This window comes from Adelges cooleyi, unplaced genomic scaffold (assembly GCF_023614345.1).
Source record: "Adelges cooleyi isolate 19-005CV unplaced genomic scaffold, UGA_ACOO_1.1 ACOO_flye_CR_arks_rails_tigmint_CR_PRNA_8, whole genome shotgun sequence".
In the NCBI taxonomy this organism is placed as follows: Eukaryota; Metazoa; Arthropoda; class Insecta; order Hemiptera; family Adelgidae; genus Adelges; species Adelges cooleyi.
The window spans coordinates 5608303-5630478 of record NW_026096513.1 but is presented as its reverse complement, the minus strand read 5'-3'; the positions used below and the strand labels follow the sequence as shown (position 1 = coordinate 5630478).

Here is a 22176-nt window from a genome sequence, read left to right as displayed (position 1 = left end):
ATATAAAACGTTCTGTCCAAACCGAACGGTAAAACATCACAGAGCGTTACATACTTTGCAGACGAACAACGGGATTTGACTTTCACACGGAGACAGCGAGGATAGACAATAAACTGTTATGTTTAATTGAGCAACATGGTAATATTATGTGCGCATTGTTGTTATATTCAACAGGTAGAGGAAACGGTTAATTGGATAAAACACACACACACACACAAACACACTAGGTGTATTTTTTTTTTATATCATTTTGAACTCACGACTGATATGTTTTCTTTCTCGTCGGACTTTTTCGATTTTTTCGTTTTTTTCGACTTGACCACCGCGGTCGCGGCCGACTCGCCGTTGACGGTAGAAGACTTTTTCTTCACGGTCTTGCGCTGTTCCGTAGTCCTCTCCGACACTACTTCGGCCTGCCAAAAACACATGTTATATTAAATCAAGACACGACGATATCGGTGGTCGTTCGGTATACGACAAACACAGGAGTACCTAGTGACAAAGAGGGATGGGGGAGGAGTGTACCCTTTTCCCTAGATAACATTGACTTATTTCCAAAACGTTATATTGTCGAATATTATAAATTTATATCACTCTTAAAAACTAGTTTCGGTTTTTTTTTTGTCACCAAAATAACCAGCCTACTTCTTCTTCCTTCTCTTTTGGAGTGAGACTCAGTTGATACTAAAACTTTCAGGTTCCAATAGGTTTTTTCCAATAGTTTTATTAGGTGTTACGATTAAAGTATTCCAAGAACCGTGGATCTCTTCCAAGACGTACTAGTTTCAGGTAAGTGACTAAAGACTTTCTTTCTTTCCCAGGCAAAAGTAAAAAAAGGACGTTATAGGTCAGAGTTGAGGTTCTCAACTGCTAGTGGCCCACGATGCCAGAGCGTTTTTTTTATGTTCATCAATTTTATTACCTAATAAATTACTCTGGTGTCAATGAATAATTAGAAACTAAGAGGTATGGGGGAAGGGAGAAAATTGACAAAAGTAATCCAAGCTTTGAGTTGAGTCGGGGACATCTTTCGTTTCAAACTTTTGATAGCAATGTACACGTCACTGTCTATTCAAGTCGAACCGATTGAACTATGTGGGATTGTTATACAAATGCAGGTTTCTTTTCCGTTCTTTCTAACGAAAGCCAAGATGTATCAAGGTACAAATAACTAGCCTTATGTTGACGATTGGGCAGCAATACAAAGTGGCCAATTTCGAGATGTTCCAAGTATAGTTCCAAGAAAAAATTTCAAGGCACAGCGGTTCTAAGCAGACCAATGAACCGAAGTTAAAATTCAAGAAATGTATACATGTGTACCCGTCGGATAAAAAAACTAGACTAGTATCCCAGCGATACTATTGTAGCTGAAACGTTTCTTTTTAGCAAACTGAAGAAGACACTTTTAGATGTTGCACAATGTTTTCGAAAAATTTCCATTCAAAGACGCCCCTACCTTTCCAGTAGGTACTCCCAGGTTATTTGAACCCATCCCATTCATAATCGCATACAACTACACATCTGATAACAAACATTAATTGTCGTTTGCCGGCACTTCCTGCGCGAACGCATGTGTGGAAAAAAAAATGAAATGCACGAGCCATACATGAATTTCAACGGGTAAACCTGGTCGCGGGACAAGCAGCCGTATCATAATAATGTATGTTATTATTGTATACTAGAATTTGTCGAGTCTGCCGTGTTGCTAGAAGAGGTACGAGAAGCACAATGGCGCGTATTAAGGACAATAGGGGAAGAACACCGTGACGACAGCCGTGTGTGTCTGTGTGGATTCGGACAAGCATACATCGTCGTGTCGTCGAGTATATTACACTGCCGGTGGTTTCCACAGTGTACATATTATTATTATTATATTGTATGTGTATAAAACAACGATGCATAAGAAAATCGTACACACAATAATATTATACAATCGACGGTCGGCCCCAAAGGGAGATCGTTGTGTTGAAAAAACCAATAAAAATAAGATTGGTCCAAGTGGAGAGTTTGATGATAAGTACTACCGCGCATTGTTGGAATTATAGTTTAACAATAATTGTAATTATTTTCTACCGTTTATGCAAATGTATAATAGGCACTATACTATGTTTTTTTTGCTAAGCCGGTAATGCTCGGTTTTTGGTACTATTTTCAAAATCGGATTCTAACAAAACACCATTTAACTCTTCATTTTTTGTAAGATAAAAAAAATTCAATGCCTTCTTTTTGTTCACAAATGGTTCTCTTTTTCTATAGAATCGAATGTGATAAAAAAAAACAACCAATAAAAAAATCCTCATTACTGCATTAACGAGTATTCACTCTACAGGGTGGTCCATTTTGGATAAGACACTCAATAGCTCTTAAAATAATTGCAATTTTGTAGTGTTTCTTTTTGAAAACATTTCTTGCACGTTGCAATCATTTTAAGAGAAAATGAGCGGTCTTATTCTTAACGAATCACTCCCCCCCCCCTGCCCAGTTGTTGAAGCTCTAAATTAAAACGGACGACGCGAAACCCTAGCATAGGGTGGATAATATGAAAAACGCAACGACAGCTAAAAAAACGCATTAACCATTCCATGGTAGCAAAAACAATAATAATAATTACATACAATTACGACTCTTTTAACCGGGATTCCAATTAAAATGTCCAAACGCCGTAGACAATAATTATTGTCTTCGTGGAATGGCGTTAACGGATTTACACTAAAATATAATATGCACTAAGTACAACAACGACGGTAGTCGTCGAGTTTAATTAAAACCGTAGTAATCGCCGGTTGGAAAAAAAAAATAAAGATTCCTAAAAAAAAAAACGACACACCAAAGACTGAAACGGCCACCGAGTTGAGCGAGACACTTAATTTCTCTCAAGAACAGTTCTACTGTTTTTGTAGCTGTTCTTGAAAAAGTTTTCAAATAATATGTATTTCGCAATACAGTAGAATTTTTAAATATATATTTTTTTTAATTTTAATGATGATCATTTTCCACAGAAGGCTAGGAAAAGCGTCTTCATTTATAGTGACTTCCGAAACGGAATAAATAGACGAAAGGATAATAATACTTCCCCGAAGTAGTACAAAAAGCCAACGGGCAAACCAATCAGGCCCGACTGACTTGTCGTTGTCGAAGGAGTGTAGCAAGCCCATTGTAGAGACTTAGCCAACAGAAATATTGATGATAATGTAAGTGTCTAGTTTTATCCAACCACCGACAGTTAAAGCAACAAACGGATTTTGAAATGTCAACAATTATTGCACCAAGCTGAACGTAACGAACGCACAGTTATCAGTGGTAGGAGAACAATGCAACCTATTTGATAGTATTTGGAGGGCCATATATCCGGTCCCAATCATTTTTTACGCTACTCGACCATCGTCCTTGTTGACTTGAGTAGTGTATCAATACTCTATTTTCGACGTTTCCAAACTGACATAATAAACAATATTACACATACATAAAAATATTATCATTTTTTTTTTTTTTTTTACAACGGTTAACCACAAAACGAACACACACACACACAATAATTGCACAAATAGCAGTCATAAAATAAACATGCATTTTAGTCATGCACACCCACGCAACGTATCATAGCAATTATTATTACCTGGTTATGACTAAAAACTATAATGATGTGATACTAAAAAGAAAAATTCGACGTTCTTTTCATAAGTTTTAATAGACGTTATAAATAAATTAACGATTAACGCTAATTAATTGTTTGCCCTAATATTTCTCTTTTTATTTCATGCATTTTAATTTTAAGGCCAGGTTTATCAGTTGTAGTTTACCAAACTGTTAGATTAAATCACAATAGTTTTATAAACAATTCTATCGTTGATAGTTACACAATTTTATTTAAAAAATTTTTTTAATTGTTAATTACATTTTTCTTTACTAAAATACATTTTTACTTTTCATAACTATATTTATTTGTGTTTAAATTCAGGTTTAAAGTGTGGCTGAAGTGCAATAGATTGGTGATACGGAAAAAAACTATAATTTTATGGATAACGGATAAGAGGATCAGTTGAAAAGAGAAGGAAAATCAGCTGATCATAAGACATATTCATGATCTTACGTCCTTCTTCCAAGGGAAAGATTTCCTTGTTATTTTATAGATGTCGTTAAAGTCGTTATTCAGTGGATAAACCACCGGTTTATCGGTTAGCGTTGGTTCTAGTGCTGATAAACGGTTTAACGGGGAGTTTATTTGAACCGTCAGTTAAATATACTACTGATAAACCGGACCTCGCACGATTTAGTCCTGTTTAAACGTCTGAACCACACAGGCGCAATTCGGGAGGGGATTAAATTAAAAGGGGAGGGGGGTGAGCTTAGCAACCCTAACATCGTTGTGACTTAAGTAATATAGAAAGAGGAATTCAACTTTGTTCGTGTTTTTGCACCGCCCCCAACTAGAGAAGAGCGTCAAGTGGGCAGAGGAAATAGAAAGTGTGGTGAGAGAATAAGAGAAATGAATTAAGGTAATGTTAGGTTAGAGAAAATTGAGTGTAGGAGAAAGAAAACGTGAGAAGGGGAGAAGTGCTGACTGGGATGGAGAAGATGACCAGAGTGAATAGTAGAGAGGGAAAGGGAGGTTTGTCTGGTTTTATTAAAATATAGACATATGCATAATTCCCTTCGAGGGGAAAATCCCAACGAGGCGTTTTAAGTGAAATTGCGCCCATGTCGAACACACAACGATAAACGATCAATGATGTTAGCATTGGAAAAACGAAAAACACTCACAACAACACTGTTAGTTATGGCTGGCGCGTTAATTTCAAAACACTCTTGGTTATCGGAAGCAGCAGCGGCGCTGATGTCCAGCAGCTCGGCAGACTCTTGTTGTAAATCAGCAGGATCTTTTTGATCATGGAGTTGTGTCGTCGGCTCGTCAACGGTGGTCCACGTGTCGAACACCAGTTCGGTTACGTTGTCCGTTTCGTCGGCAGGGACGGGCCTGGTGAACACACGGGGCGGTTGTTCCAGCGACGGTTCTGTACACGGTCGATCGGCATCGCTGCCGTCGACGGCCACCAACCCACCGGTCGGACCGTCCTCGAAACCGCTGCTCGTGTTGTCCGACAACGGTCCGTCGTTGTCCAGGTCGGACTTGTCCACCGGCGCCGCCGCCTCCGAGCCCGATCCCCTGTCGCTGCCGGTCTCTCCGGCGTGGTGTTTCTCCGACAACAGCAACAGCTCGGTAGAGTCTCTTTGCATTTGGTACCCGCTGTTGCTGTTGCTCAACTGTTCGAGGTCCGCGAAATGGCCGTCCTCCGCAGCGTCGAGCGTGGCACCGTGGACGGACTCTGCGGCCAACAACGTTTCGCTCTGGTGCAAACGTCTCGACAGCTCGGTGTCGATGTCGCCCTGCAACGAACCGTCGTCGCCGCTGTCTTTGTCGTCCGAATCATCGTCAGCTTTGTTAGTGCGCTCGGGCGAATCACTCAAACTGTCCGGTTCGTTATCGTCATAAGTACTTACGCTGTTTACGCCCGCCATCATATGTACCACCGGTGAAGGTAACGACGACGACCTGCAACGTTTACCTGGAAAAATAAAAACGCAAATAATAATTAGAGACGTACTAAAACAATGGTCAACTGAACATGAAGTGTTCTATTCGGAAAAAATTCATCGACATTGATTTCTCGAATAACCATAACAAAAAGCCAAAGACAGTGGGCTCGTGGCGGCAGGGGAGGTCACAGATTTGACCCTACAATAGCATCATGGGACAATTCTGTTACAAACTTAAACATCCAGACAGGCGCACTAAGTGTATTTGGTCCATTCAAATCAATGTAATACTACTACAATAACACACTGCTGAACAAATTAGTACATATGAAAAATCATAGATGGTGTAACCTATTGATTTTTGTCTATATTTTCTATCCATTTACAATTTTTACCATCTTGGGCTACAAATTGATAATATATGAATTATTACAATTGAAAGTGATTAAATCACTAATTTCTCGATGCGATTTTATTATGTTATATGTATAAAAGTTATTAAGTTTTAACACATTTTGTCATAGTTACTATTCCGGACTCATAGTCTGCAATTCTGGTATTATTAATGAATGCATTTTGTATTATTACCAAACTGGTAAATTTTTTAGGAGAAGAAAATAACGTTTAGTATTTCACATTAGTTAAAAATGACTTGCTATAAGTTTGCTCGGCCATATTGACTACATAGATGGTAAACACGAGGCTTTGTACAGAACATTTCTATCCATCTAAGGTCTACACTAATTTAGTCCTTTTGTCAAGTGCCATACGGCAACATAATAGTACCAGTGGTTACCAATATCGTTTAAAAATAACTTTACAATATACTCGAATACTGTTTTTACATACTCTAGAGTCTAGATATAGTAAAAAAAAATTATAAATTAACATAATATTATAAAAACAGAAATATTGTAATTAGTCATTTTGTATTTTTTTTCTGAACTATCGTCGATTAGTTTGCCTTTGTTTCGGTACTTCTTAATTAACAACCTTTAAATAAATATATTTTCATCAATTGTTAATAAAGCACTAAGTAATAAACGGTTATGTGGTTCAGCTATCAAAAATAATTGGCCGGCCACACTAAGAGATAAAGAAGCACAACTAAAATCAAACATAAATAGCCCACTAAAAAAATGACATAATTAAAAATTTACAAAGGTGTGTTCCAATTTTGTGATTGTACCCACTGTAATTTTTTTACTGGCATTGGTATGTTACAAAAGTGATAACAACCATTTGCTTTATGAAAAAAAAAACAACTTTTCCCAAACGTAATGCAAATGGATTCCGTCATAACGTACCTATATAGTCTCTATCGACGGTTAAGTACCGTCCACACCGTTAAATACCGTTAAAGTATGACATACCTAGTTGTAATATTGTATTAGTATGAGATTTGTAAGAGAGCATTTAGAAGGACAAAGCCCGTAAATGGAGTAGAACAGGTTTCCGACGTCAACGCATTAACAATAACACACTTAAATCATCGCTACCATATCCTTATATATATATAGGTAAATAAACAAGTTGTAAAACTGGCTAAACCCCTATTTAAAGCAAGGAAAGGTTAACGTCGAATTGTTTAAGAAAGTCATTACTCGACACAGTAACTCGTGAGTATTCGACAATAAGTACTTTCTTCAAAATAAAATGCTTGTCAAGTCGAGTACGGCATGTAGACTTATTGATTTTTAATTTCCCGAGACATATAAAATACATGAATTATAGTTAAGCAATTAATTAGAAAAGTATGAAAATTTAGGTGAAAAAATGTGTTTTTATGATGTACGCCTTCAAAGGTCTGAATGTAATATATCAGATAAAGTTCTGAAACTCTTCACTGCACTTCTACATGCCAATGTGATTCTAATAAGATGCTAAATAACAAAATCCGTTTATCGGTTTCAGAGAAAAAAGCTAAATTTAGCTAAAACTGACAATTTTTTGTAATTGCAACAAACTTAAATCATTTATTTTTAAATATTTATAATTCATATTCTGTATCTTGTTGACAAGCTTTTTTTAATGAGCTTGGAATTAACTTTCTGTCTCTTATAGTTTGAGAGAAAATTGAAAATTAAGCATTTATAACATTTAACACACACAGATTTTTTTTCGAATTCAAATGAAATCTGGTCTACCTGTATATTATCTTATATCAAAGCCAAGGAAAATATCTTTTTACCATTAAACATTTTGTTAGACAGAGTTATTGTTTCATTTTTTTTTTTGCGGCGAATGGATTATATATTTTAGCCAGACACGCGTTTTTTATGTGTTTACCATTAAAATTGCAATTTATAACGAAAATTTAACCTATCGGCCACCCAGGACATTTACGATCGATAAATTTTGTATTAAACAGCTTAAGGCCGTAAAGGGTTAAGGACATGTAATTTTAAGTTCGATGACCCTACACAGATTCGAAATGTATCACATGGTCCATTGCCAGTTGTTGCCAGGCATGTGGAATCGCTATGATTAAAATAACTGAGAGGAACGGTGGGTAATTAGGAACGGACGACAAATTATTTCCAGAAAAAACAAGTTTCACCGTCAAACAATAAAAAAAAACATATTAATATGAATCTAGTTTGAAATTTCAACCGAGAAAATACTAGACCTAATATATTATACAAGCGAATGATGTTCAATGCGGTAGATAAATAAAGATTAATGAAAACTAAAATGAGAATCATGAGAACTATGTCAATTTATAATTAAAGTTAAATTGTACAAGATTCAGAGTATTATTTTTAACGTATACATTTTCTTAGGAGCCATAGCCATTTTGGTGTTAAAAAACGCTTTAGCTGGTCCAATATCAGTTTTGTAAAAGATATTGATTTGTTTGCCTGAAATTACAGTAGTAAATTATAATGATTGTTTTTTTATATACATAATCAATAAGAGGTAACTGTTAGTCATATGACTTCCTCTTGTGTTAAAATAATTAGGCTCAAACGGGGAAATTTTCAACCAATTTGGGCAAATAAAATTCAATATTTTTTTACAAATATTAACAACAAAATTTAACGCTTTATAATTATCACAAGTTTTAACAAACAACTACTTACTCACTCGACTGTTGATAGTTATAATATTTAGACTTATTAAGAACTTCAAACGATACGGTACAGCCATAGATCAAACGTACACACAAAGATAAACCACGCTGTAAACATTTTTGGCAACCAATTTTCCATTTTTGGTTATCGGTTACTATTACTCATAACGCCATGGGCTATCTACTAATAGCAACTTGCCTAACTCGTTTTTACCTTTTTACAATATTTAGTCATTCATTTCAAAAACGACACAAGTCATTATGTTTTGGCAAAAATGACTCTTTGTCAAATTTATAAATGTCTTTTAGGTAAACATTTACATTTGCCAAACTAAAATTTAATTTTTTTTTTTAAACCAACCACAACAAATTGCAATTATCGTGGAATCCACCAAAACAATATGTATTATTATTAAATTTGTTTTTGTTAATAAGATAGAACACTAAATTGTTTATAATTGTATTTATAAAAGTTATTCAGTTTTTAAATTTTTTTTTAATATAAATATTCCAGACTCATAGTCTGCAATTCTGGAATTATACCCACTAATAAATGGATTTTATACTATTTTGTAAAAAAAAATACACACGTTTAAGGATTGGTAGAATAACTGTGGTATGACGACCTTTTTTTAACGTGGAAGGGTTTTCTTTTAAACCCTCAATACATTTAATAAGTATTTTATATTAATAATAATATACCGAAAAGGTTGACTGGTCGGTAACCGGTTTTTAATAAATAATAATAATTACATTTGAAGTTATTTTTGAGTTTAAAGTAAAAAGATAATTATTATTTTGTTGAGTAATGCACAAAGATAAAAATTATACTACACCCCACCCGTCCCTTTGTCCGTCCTAAATTATAAACTTAAATCATTTTTAAAGTATTATTGTTTACAACCAGTTATCGACCAGTAAAAATGTTCTGCATATTATTGTTTCTTTAAAAAAAAAACAAAGTACATTGTATACTTTAGCATTTAAATTTCAAAAGTTCAGAGTAGTAACCTAACCAACCCCATATAATGTTGTTATCAAAGGGGGAAAAAACAATGACCTTAAAATTGTATTTTGTACGATAAAAACCAACAAAGTTTTCCACGAGTCATTTTTTTAATGGTATTATTATGTCACCATAAAAAAAATCCAGTACAGTGAGTTACTCATATACGGTAATCATCAATAGAATGAAAATATTTTCATTACCTGTTGACTGTTGTTTCAATCACACATAGCAATCTGGAAATTGACTACGGTCAAAGTGTAATTTTCCCCTGTTTTTTGAGTTTTCCTTAAAAAAAAAATTTGAGAAAATTGTATATGTCCCACTCTAGGTCTAATTTTTAGACCTAAATCCCAAAAATATTTCTATGCCTTATAGGGAAAGGTTGTATGAGGTGTGTAAGAGGTGATTTTTCTTTTTTATTGGTTTCATCAGTAGTACTAGTATTCCACACAAATTTGGAACTAATTGGTCTATTTTTAAAAAAGTCATAGAGCATCGTTATGTTAAGTTGAAAACTATGTACATTTTTTAGGTGTTTTTGAAGGAAGAGAGGTGAGTTTTTTAATTTTTAGTCCAATAAAGTACCTTTTAGGTACGGTTTTTGATCTGTAGAATTGTGGCTCGCGAGTCCAGACACAAAAATAAAAAACAACAACACATCTTTGTAAAAACAACACCTTCTCAGCTCCGCATCTAAGCTAAAATTAGCTGGTCCGTGAAATTGCTGATGCCCTATATTTATTTAGTTATCTCGTGCGTCGCCGACTTCCGTATAATAATGTAATATTTTTTTGTTTTTTAGCAGTTTCTAAGCGACAACCAAAGGGGCCAAGATATTTTTCTACCGTGGAACATTTTCTTTATGTAATCCTCTACCGGAGATATTTTCGTTTTGGCACAGTCGACGCGACATTCCTAAATTTGTGCGTGTCTGTGTGTGTGCGTGTGTGCGAAGAAAGAATTTGATCTGAAATACACACGAACCGTATTAAAGAACGGTACGTGCGCGCACATATTTAAGTAGACTATTAATTTTTACAATAATCTTCGGCGGCAAAGGTCAATTGGTTTTATTCATATACGTCTATATATAAATGTATCTATAATTCAACGGGTATTTGACAAAAAGGACTCGCGGGCCCATACTTGACCAAAATACATTTACGGTGAATTATTTTTACTATATTCTTAAGTATTAAAACGACGTTTTATGTGTAAAAAAAGCCCTCCTCCATCGTATCGCCTTTGTTTGTATCGAGTTATTTCTAAATATATAATATATAAGACAGTTTAATGGTCCATTTTTACAGTATTTATAACATAACATACAGAGTGATCCATTTAACGTAGACACCCATTTAGTCAGAAAATAGTCTGAGTCAGCACTTCAAACATCATTAACTTTAAAAGTAATTCTATGTCGTTTATCAGTCGAATTGTTTAATATTATAATAATACTATAATTACTTTGGTCAAAATAAAATGCTTGTCAAGTCGGGTCGGCATGATAACTTTTTTTATTTTTTATTTTCAGGGAATTATTTGAAATATATACTTTATTATTAACCAATTTAATTTTAAAAGTATGACAATTTAGTTAAATAAAAATGTGTTTTTATGATATACACCTTTACAGCTCTGTAATGAATAAACTATACCAAATAAAGTTCTGAAACTCTTCACTGCACTACTACATGCTAAACTGATTTTGATAAGAAAATAAAAAAATCCGTTCATCGGTTTCAGAGATTCAAGTGGCTAAAGAATAATGTAACTAAAATTAGTATCTTCGTGGCAAGCTTTATTAATGAGCTTAGAATTAACTTTCTGTCTCTTATAGTTCAAGAGAAAATTAGGCGTTTAAAAGATTTAACACACAGACTTTTTTTTCAAATTCAAATAATTATACCTAATGGGCATAACAACCGTTCTACCTATATATTATCTTATATTAAAGCTAAGACATCTCACTATTAGTCATTTTGTTTTTTTCTATTCACAACATGCCCTTAAAAGTTATCAACATCATTTTTTTTTTTATTTCAATTACCATACTTATTTGATTTTTTAAATAACAAGGAAATAAAAAGTTTTTTATAAACCGTTTAAGCATTCTATCAATGTAAATTCATGTTGACCAACACTATTCGATTGATGGGAATAATGTCTAATAAATGTATTATTAATAGAAATTATTTTGCTAACCTAGTTTTTACCGAAAGGTCACCTGCAAGCAGATATATTCTTCAAAATGAAAACTGAAAATCGAGGGTTTTTTTTTAATTCAAATCATTATACCTCATGGTTATGAAATCTGATCTACTTGTACACCAATGCCAAGACAAATATCAATGTTCTCACTGTTAGTGCGTAAAATTCTGTTTTATTTCCTACGCACAGCGAGCTTTTAGAGTCCTCGACATCAAATTTTTTTTTATGATTTCAATTACTATCTCACTCAAAAAAGTAAAATTTATTACAAATAGCCAACACGACCAAATCGAAACATTGATTTTTATGATAGAACCAAAATGTTTTTTTTTTTTTTTTACTTAACAAAATACTTTTTTTTTTTCTAAAACATAAAAGATTAAATCAAATATAATAATATAACCGTTCGAGTTTCAAAATTTGGTTGAGCAGTGAACTGCTAACAAAGGTGAATATTTAGTGAGTTCACGTTGTGGTAAAGTAAAACAAAATTGTAGTATTTATTTTTAAAGAAAATGAATGTGTTACACGTTAAATGGATCACCTTGTATTAGTACCCTAATTCCTGTACTACTGTGTTTCCTACACACAGCGTATGTATAAAATGTTTTTTTTTTACTTTTGGACATCCAACGAAACCCATAAAAAACGAGCGGTATTATTAGTCGGCCGGTATCGAGTTTCTCGGTGTTGTACGTGATTTTTTAGCTACAATAAACAACCGTGATATCACCGCCCATTATACACAGTAATATTATACAGGTTTAGTCAAACGACAAACTTAATACGTCATCGTGCCGAGCGTTGTTAACGATCGAATGTTTTTCTTTGGAAATAAAAAAAGTATTAATTTACACATACACGATAACTCGTTTAAAACAAATATTTAAATTATTATTAAACAAATATATAAATTTTTTTTTTAAAAACGCAAACTTTTCGAACGTGACCCACCAAGTGTAGTGTATACAGAGTGATCCATTCAACAGAATAAAAATGTACTAATGAAAACAAACGAATGGCCGTTAACCAGTTTCGACTAATTATTTTTTAAGACAAAAGCATTTCCGACAATTAACAATAGCGGATAGAAATAACACCGTCTCCTCTTCTTTTGACTTGGAACAATAATATTTGTAAGAAGCTAGTCGATACCTTTAGCTACGATGAGAACTCGATTAAGTATTATTGGCTCGTGTAATTTACAAGGTTAAAATATGAACAATATTCATTACTTGCACATAAAAATTGAAAAATAAAACACCATATAAAAACGATATTTGTTAACTCAAAACAATAAGACACATGCTATAACTATCCGAAAAAGTAAAATTAAATCCATTAATGTAATAAAACCCCGCCATTTTGAAGTAAAAAAAAAAAACAAGAAAATATTATCAATCCTTTTCTCAAGAAAAGGTGCTTAGGGTCTGCAAAATTTAACTGATGATAAATCCATTCGTTAACACTTTCAGTCAGTCATTAAATCTGGATATCGGATTTTTTCATTTTTAATTGATATTTTGTATTAAAACAATTTCAACTAACGATAAAATATCTTAGGAATAAAAAAAAAACAAGACGTTGAACTCATTTTTTACTTTCTCAGGTTTTTTAACACAATTTAAATGTAAACAACAAAAACGGTATCAACCCTTTCGCGGTAATGATATCGTGAATAAAATAATAGTATTTCAAATACAAGATGAAATAAACTAACTTGGACTAGTGTATTTATGATACAAAACAGAAAATACCATTTTGTATATTAATTATACGATTAAAAATAAATGTACTCGACATTTTCTCATATCTCATTGTTATTGTTAAAATTGAAAAAGCAAAATATACTTGGTACGGATAAAGTGGAATCCTTATCTATCCGTAACGAATGGTCAAATAGAGACATAGTAATCAAACATTATCTCTTAGACCAGCAGGCACTTCCTGAGTGTTGTTATGTATTTTAAATCAATATCACAAATAGGAACCCATAAAATACCAAATAATAAAAACATATCTACAATAATTATTTTTTTAAATATGTAAAAATATTTAGTGTAAAAAAAAACAGTAACTACTAGCACGATGTTATCTACTAGCTACCGAATACGAAATATTAACATTTTAATATTACTATGTTTAATACATTATATTTTATTTGATTTTATAACAATAAAATACATGTAACTAACACCATATTGTTATGCGCCAATCGTTCCATTGAACGATATAACCATGCCAAATAATAATAATTATAACCAATAACTATGATGATAACAATTAACACGCATGTTGTACTTATTATTACAGGGAAAGGATTATTTAGAAATCGATCCCATATCATGTTATTATATGTACAGCTATACTACTTAAACATTTACAATTTACCTAATAACAAAATTGAATTTAATTTAATTAAAAGGCAGAAGGTAAACTACTCATGGAAATCAATGTAAGTACAAATGTTTCATATACTTTTAAAATCTCTGGAATATACTTTGGAAATCTCGGGTTATCTTTGAAAACCACTGACAATCTTTGAAAATCTTAGGAAGTCTAAAATCTGGTGTACAAGTTACACAAAAGCGGTTTACCCTCTGGCAATAGGTAAGCAAATTTATTTAGTGATTTTTACGGTCACGCGTTTAGCTTGTACATTATACTAATAAACGGTGTAAATTGTTAAATTTGCAGCCAAAACGTTTATCTTAAAGTCTAGGATGGAAAAATAATAATAATTTACACCGTTAACGAATCCATTGAAAAAGTAATTTTACGCAGTCTATTAATTGCGTTTGTTTTAAACGAAACAACTTTTTAAGTTGGCACACACCTATGCAACCGAGTTATTTTAATCACACTGGCTGGCCAAATACCGCAGAGAATGCTGGTTTAAAACTTAAATCTTTCATCTGTCATATCCTATATACATCTTCACCGCCACGTTACGTCATCGTGTTTATAAAGAAAATAATTATTATTTTCAAAGTACGAACACGCCGAGAAATTTAATAATTCGTGGTATTATGTTATGCATAGTCCAGAATTAAACGCACGAAAACTAAAATATAATACAGTGGAGCAGTGCCAACCGGGTTTTATGAATCACATCGCCCGAAAACAAGTACATACTAGATTTTTTTCCTTATTTCCAACAATGGTAAAATTAAATATAATGTGTATACTATTCCCGGCCATCTAGAAACATACGAATTGGGTTGCAGTAGTACACAATATCTAATATACATATCTACATCTGTACAAATACAATAAACAGTACATTCGATAGATATGACTCACCGAACTTTTTTCTTTCACTTTTTTTCATAATGAAAATACATTAAGTAAAAACGGTACACTAACATTCAATTATTTACACTTGTTATACCTCAATATGTTTACAACGATAATATTAAAATGTTCACAACGTTAGTGTACTCATAGTGGACCTTAAGTTACTACTAATTCAAATCTGTTAAGTTGTGGCAAAATCCATTTGTACCATTTATTTATTAGCCTTGTTTTTTTTAAACGTACAACCTATTAAAAAGTAATTCAGACATAATAACCGAGCGTAACTTATTTGATTTAAACGTTTAGTCCTTTTTAAAAAAAAAACATGTTTGTTGATTGATAACTGTATTATATTTATATATACAGACGTAGAATACCATAAAAGACAATTCGATTAAACGTTACCGATTACAGTTTAATTGCTTAACGCTACTTACCACAACAGTAGTGGAATATTAAAAAATATTTTTATTGAATAGTATCACGTCGAACGGTATATACTTTTATTATGGAGTTCAACTTTCAAGTAAAACAATCAGATATGAACAAATTGATAAGAAAAAAAAGTATTTAAATACCAAATAAAAATTACAAAAACCAATGTAATAAACTATAAACAAAATTTATTTTTAAACAATTATTACTAATTGTTTTCTTAATATACTTAATAATTATTAAAATTTAGTTACGTTAAAAATATATTGTTCTCAATTAATGTTGTAAAAGTTCCCCGAGAGACCCATGATAATAGCTTATGAACCTTATTCTATAGGTACCATAAGACATTTGCATGATCCAATGTTTTTCCTTTAGGAGAAAAAATACCTTTTGTTTTATTATCAACTTGATGACTGTGTTTTGCAATTACAAAGTAATTCAATTACTGTTTTGTTGAGTGCAAATAAAAACAAATACTTTACTCCGCCCTTCCTTCTGAACTGAAAATAAACTTGAAAAGTAATTATTCAAAACTGGCTATTGACCAGTCAAACACTGCTCAACCCTGAACACAATATGGTTTTTAACAAAAATTTGCATTTTTATTTGGGTTTCCAAAATAACGACAATCAATTTTAGTTGATGATATATTGTGTTTCTTTTTTCTATTTTCAAGAACAGTAATTAGCTTTCACTACTTACTCGTGACACGTACCGGAAAACATAATATCGTACAGGCCCAGATATTTTATTAGTATGCGCCACCAGCGTCTTGTTGGGCGCAGTCAAGCAGAAATAAGTAGTATAGTACCTAATTGAATCCGTGATAATTCGAATAATATTATTTTGCATCGATTTCCACGTCATATTATATTGTATTATTTAACTCTTTAAGGGGAGGTGGTTAGTATCATAACCACTTTTGTTATGACCCTGTAAGGGGTGGTGACTGGTGGTTAATGTAGATAACCACTTGGCACTTATAGATGTATACATTTTTTTTTGGCGTTGGTTAAAAGTGATGATCACATAAAATAGTCAACTAGTTAACACACCATTGCGGTTACTTTGCATTCTTGCTTGTATCACTAGGCCGAAAACAATAATGCAGATTTTTAAAAATACTGATTAGAGACTCGCGAAGATATCAGTGTAACCGCATGAATTAGTACAAAATATTGTGCAGATATTTTACAATATTATTGTATTAACTCCTTATTAATCATAAGATGTAAATGATAGCAGACAATATTATCACAGATTAGATAATACTTTTTTATCTAATCTGCGATATTATCATGAAATTTTATACTTGAATCTGTGATAGCACCGATTTCATTTTGATTCATGTAACGTCATGATTTTTGTTTACATGCTGAGTGTATGTGTAGTTATACTTTCATATAGCCTGAGCTTGTATCGCTGATTAGATAAAACCAGACGATGCACTTCGTTACTGATAGCTGAAACCCGCCTCAACTTAAGTGTTTCCACATCATAGTAATTAAATTAATGTACAAAACATGTATTATAATATGTTGTCAAATAATTTGTATACTATATCGGTGACAGCAACAATAAATTCAGTGATGCTCAATTCTGACAAAAATAATTTCTTAGAAAGAGTTTTTAATTTTTCTGATATTTCTTGCTGCTCAAATGTTAACACGGTCCGTTTCGCCTAATAAAGTAATAAAGGCAAAATTTCACCTTCGCTCGCTTTGTGCAAAACACGTTAAAAATAATAATATATTGTCTTATGCACAAATGTCCTGGAAACAACAAACGTCAGCATAACCTTGAACTCGGTTTAGCCCGTGGACACGGCACTATTGCACGAGATTAACAACCGTGCAAGCGTTCAGAGAAAAAGCAACAAGGAGATTCCACTCAAATAGTTGTAATTTATTGGACATGTTTATCATTGTTCAACTTAGTGCTAATACACTCGTATCCTCTTTCTTATTATTATCATTTTTTTAAATAAATCTTCACGCATAATTTGTTTCCAAACAAACGACCTCGTCCGAATGTCCTATCTACATGACGAGTACCGATAGCTTTTGGAGAGCTATAAAAGTTGGAAAATATATAACTGGATATAGTATTATATTAGGTAATAGGACTATACATCATAATAGATCACTAATATATCTTAAGATGGTAATACGTTTGTAAAAGAATCTTTAGAATGACAATAGTTGAAAATATCGTCATAAAATAAAAGTTATTACATAAGAAAATAATTATCGATTGCAATGTAAAATTTTGATATATGTACAAACACACCCACACATATAAATATATATTTGTGTGTGTTGTGTTTAAATTTCATTAGTAAACACATTATTTTATTGGAATGTGATTACATAATAATATATAATTAACCAATAAAAAAAAAGAATAAACTTGAATGGAAATTTTAAAATGTATGTACAGGGTGATCGATTCAACGTAAGACACTACATTTCCCATATTAAAATAATTGAATCTTTTTTTAATAGTTTATCTTTTAAATAACATTTGTATACCTACCTTATTTAACAATATAAAAAAATTAACAAGAATATCTACCCTTTTAAATAATTACCAGAGCGCTATCGACTTTTAAAAATTACCATTAGCCAAATAGGTAATACTATTTAAGTTTTAAAAAACATTAGAGCTGTGGAATCTAACGAAAACTAAAATTTGAATTTGAGACTATATAGCTAAAATAAAGTGTGTTAAAAAAAAATACATAGTTGTAATTATTTTCAAAAAATATGAGTATTGAACATTTTAATCGGTCTGTTCTTAGGATAAACTTCAATTGGAATCAAGATAATTTACTGTAAGTAACATAACATGTTCCAACTCACTATGGTTCGGAAAAAATAGTACACCGATTTGGTAACTCTAACTTTGATCATTTTTAAATATTCGTCCGACATGTTGTCAATTTTAATAGAACATTTCAAACAATATTAACTTATTCAGATTTTTTTTTCTTCAAATTATTTTTTTCAAATACATGTAAATTTTACCGAAAACATTTTGTTGCTGATTTATACAAATCGCGACGTTATAATAAATCATTCCAATTGAATATTATATATACCGTTATTATGATATTTCATTATTCATTCTAGTTATTTTTTTATTAAAATACATTTATGTTGTCCAAATTAATAGTATTCCGTCACAAATCACTTGCAAATAAATATACTTTTCCAAAATGGCAGCACTGAAAACAATCAACACTTCCAACGAAATTGCGCTCAGAACGCATTCCGTGATTTTTTTTTTTTTCCAATTAATTGAAACAATTTATGACAATTTCCCAATTTAGTCAAATTTATTGTGCACCTACTACTATAGTATTGAAGCAGTAGTTAGACAACAACAACAAAATAACAACCGCAACGAATTGTAGATATTAAATTATTAAAACTAGAGCAAATTAATCGACATTTCGCAATACCTAACAAACAACAGTTAACATATCATAATGTGTGTTCGTTTTAAAATAATTGTTCTGTTTTCGACAAGAACTCTTAGAAAAACAATAAGTGTGCACGGTACGTATCACAACGATCTAGGGTAGTTCCAGAACGATGAACCCGTTTAGAAATCAGAGAGGGAACTATGAGAACATCAAGTAGCTGCTGCTTCTAATGGCGTACCTTCACTCTGCGTATACGTCATATCTGCGACTCCTGCATAACGTGCATGAAACAACAATAATAATAATAGCTATAATGATCACCTGTCTCGTTTCGGCTAAAAATACAAGCCAGAATTAGTTTGAATGACTGGAATGCTCCTAACTTTGAGCGGTAATGAAACATTTGTTTCAGACAAACCGCTATACCTACCGGTAATAATACATCTTATGGGAATTAAGAAACCGTCATGGCATAGTGGGAATGGACAATATTGGAGGTCATAGGTCTTTGAGAATTACTTGACACTTGAAAAAGATAAAAAATCACTTTTAAATACCGTACGACAATAATGTGTTTAAAAATGTATTTTTTGTATTAGGGTGGAGAAATGATTAGGTTGATCGTCTGATTATAATAATTTATTTACATAATATATAATATTACCCATGTTAATCCGTCTAGAAACAATCATCACATGGTGGCAGCGTTTAGCCTTAAAGACCCGTTAAGCTTGAAGATGATAATATTACCCATGTATCTTAATTAAAATTATAATGAAAATAGTTTCAAATACATGTTAACTCACAAACAGCAACCTAGAAATTTAACAAGGTCAAAGTGTAATTTCCTCCCTTTTAATGATTTTCATCTTAAAAAAAATTGGTTTTACTTTAGATATTCCAGAAATTTATACACGTTATAAATGTTAAGTTATATAAGTTACTAAGTCTAAAAACTAACTCTAAGCTATTCTAGGGAAATGGGTTTTACATATTATTTTTGTTTTGTTTATCTGTAGTACTAATCTAAAAAACTGCTTGACACATTTGCAACTAATTCGACTAATTTTTAATGTTCTTCCACAAATATTTGAAGAAAAATAATGGACTTTTTGAATTTTTTAGAAAAATATATTGTAAAATAAAATCACATCGTTGTAAAAACAATACCATCTCAGATACGCATCAAAGCTAAAATTGTTTTTAAAAAAAAACTCATACACATGTTATGTGCATAGGCAATCCTGTGTTAGTTGCTACCCATCTGTGTCCACAGACTGAGTTGTCTGTGTAGGAATAATAATAACAATTAAGCATTTATGTTTTCCCATATACAACTACTGCAGCAAACGCAGTTGGGGGTTTAGAATAACAATTAATACCGACATTAAGATATTACCCCAAATGACTCAAATCGTTGTATAAAGGTACATTACTTTTGATAAATTTGATATTTTACAAAAATCTTTTTTCGTTTATTATATGAACATTAAACTTGTACACGGCAATTGGAAAATTATAATAGTTTTTAAATTATTCCAAATTAATAATAGGAGAACATGTTTGAACTATAATACATTTTTTAAAAGTTTTTATTAAAAACAACAAAATAAATACATAATATATTTTTAAATTCTTATAAAATGTTATCAAATAACTAGAAACATTTCATTCATATTTTAACAACATTATGTAACATTTCTAAACAACTTAATTTATTTAATTAAATAGTTCAATTAAAATTTTTCTTAACACAACGTAGCTATAGAGATTTAAGATTGCGTTTTACTCGGTTGATGATAGCTTCACAACAAAACACTTAATAATAAATTGAAAATGATGTCATTTTTGTCAGTATTTGGCTTAATATTTAATGTTGAAAAAATAATTTTATATATTATTTGTCAAAATTAAAACCTATTCAAATTAAAGTGAGGTTTACAACACGTGGATTTTGTGGTTTGTTTGCTAAAAATATATTATTTTCATTTTAAGAAACAAAATACAAAATACTACTTAATAAAATACTATATTTACATTATAAATTAACGTCAATAGTTATATTAACGTTATTAACGTTTGGGCAATTTGTATTTAGTTTCCCAAACTTTTTGTCATGTATTTGTGTTTATAGTTGAAAGCTACTGTTTTTTTCCCATCCTCACTTGTACATATTATTGCTAGTACAAAGAGTCCGTAGTATTATTTGAAATTCAATTTATATAGGGTATCGACCACAGATATAATTTATTCGTGAGTAGTCGAGATGAAAATAATTATTAGTATACTATCGCACAGTTATGTAGGCATTAGTTTTTCTTTTGGTTCTACCGAAATGTCAAGGCATTAAATAGCAAGGCTAGAGTAGTTCGGTTCTCTCGGCATAATATTATACCTCCCACATTTTTCGATACAAAAAAAAACTGTTAATTCACTTCTGGCATCAGCCATCGTTTGTGAGTGCATGAACCCGGTATTTGTCTTTCCGCACAGTGTATTTCTGTCGTCGTCCAGCGTTGGAATTTGTTGATATTTTAGAGCTAATTTACAGGAAAGGACTTACGTAGTCCTACTAATAACATGTAAATTAATATCATGACAAACGATAGATTTCCCGCTAATAAAATCTTATTTAAAAAAAAAAATGAAGTAAAATATTCAAAACATGTCTAATTAATACGATCGGCTGGTTTTCTACTTCTTATCAATCATCTGTTATCAACCGAGTCTCCTATCAACTCCCAATCTCTTATCAGTTATGCCGAAACTATCGATTTGAAACCATCGCATCTCCATCTCATCCACACCTTTTCTATCCACAGAAATATATAATAAACTAGATTGCTAACTATATATGCCGCCAATAGAGAAAACTGAAGTTGCCACTTTCCGCCATCTTTGTGGGAATTTGGAGCTTATCATAAAACAATTATAAGCCGTCGATATATATGTATACATTATATTTCTGTACCTATAAATAATATTATGTAAATCCGCTGTGGTTCATGATAACACACATAATCCCACAAAAATGGCCGACTGTCGACTTTAATTCTTATCATTAGTTAGCAATCTAGTGTATCCAATATATCTGTGATCCTATCAGATAAACTCAATCTGATTTGATTAGTCCAATCATAAATACATAATACTATACAACGGTGACAGACATTCAAACGCCAAATT

At 31.8% G+C, this 22176-nt stretch overlaps 1 protein-coding gene across 13 annotated transcripts in view; it reads right to left on the bottom strand.

The window, feature by feature from the left end:
• LOC126845549 (F-actin-monooxygenase MICAL3) overlaps positions 1–22176 on the bottom strand; it is a 53305-nt gene that overhangs the window by 25170 nt on the left and 5959 nt on the right. For 9 of the 13 annotated variants that reach the window (XR_007686795.1, XR_007686794.1, XM_050584237.1 and 6 more), the window contains exons 2-3: positions 4762–5564; positions 261–413 (exon numbers count right to left, since the gene is read on the bottom strand). Coding sequence is in view for 11 of the 13 variants with exons in the window: in XM_050584237.1 (XP_050440194.1) it covers positions 261–413; positions 4762–5520 (912 nt within the window). In the remaining 2 variants the exon portion in view is untranslated. The remainder of the gene's footprint in view (positions 1–260; positions 414–4761; positions 5565–22176) is intronic. The other 4 variants (XM_050584238.1, XM_050584241.1, XM_050584242.1 and 1 more) reach the window with 2 other exon arrangements.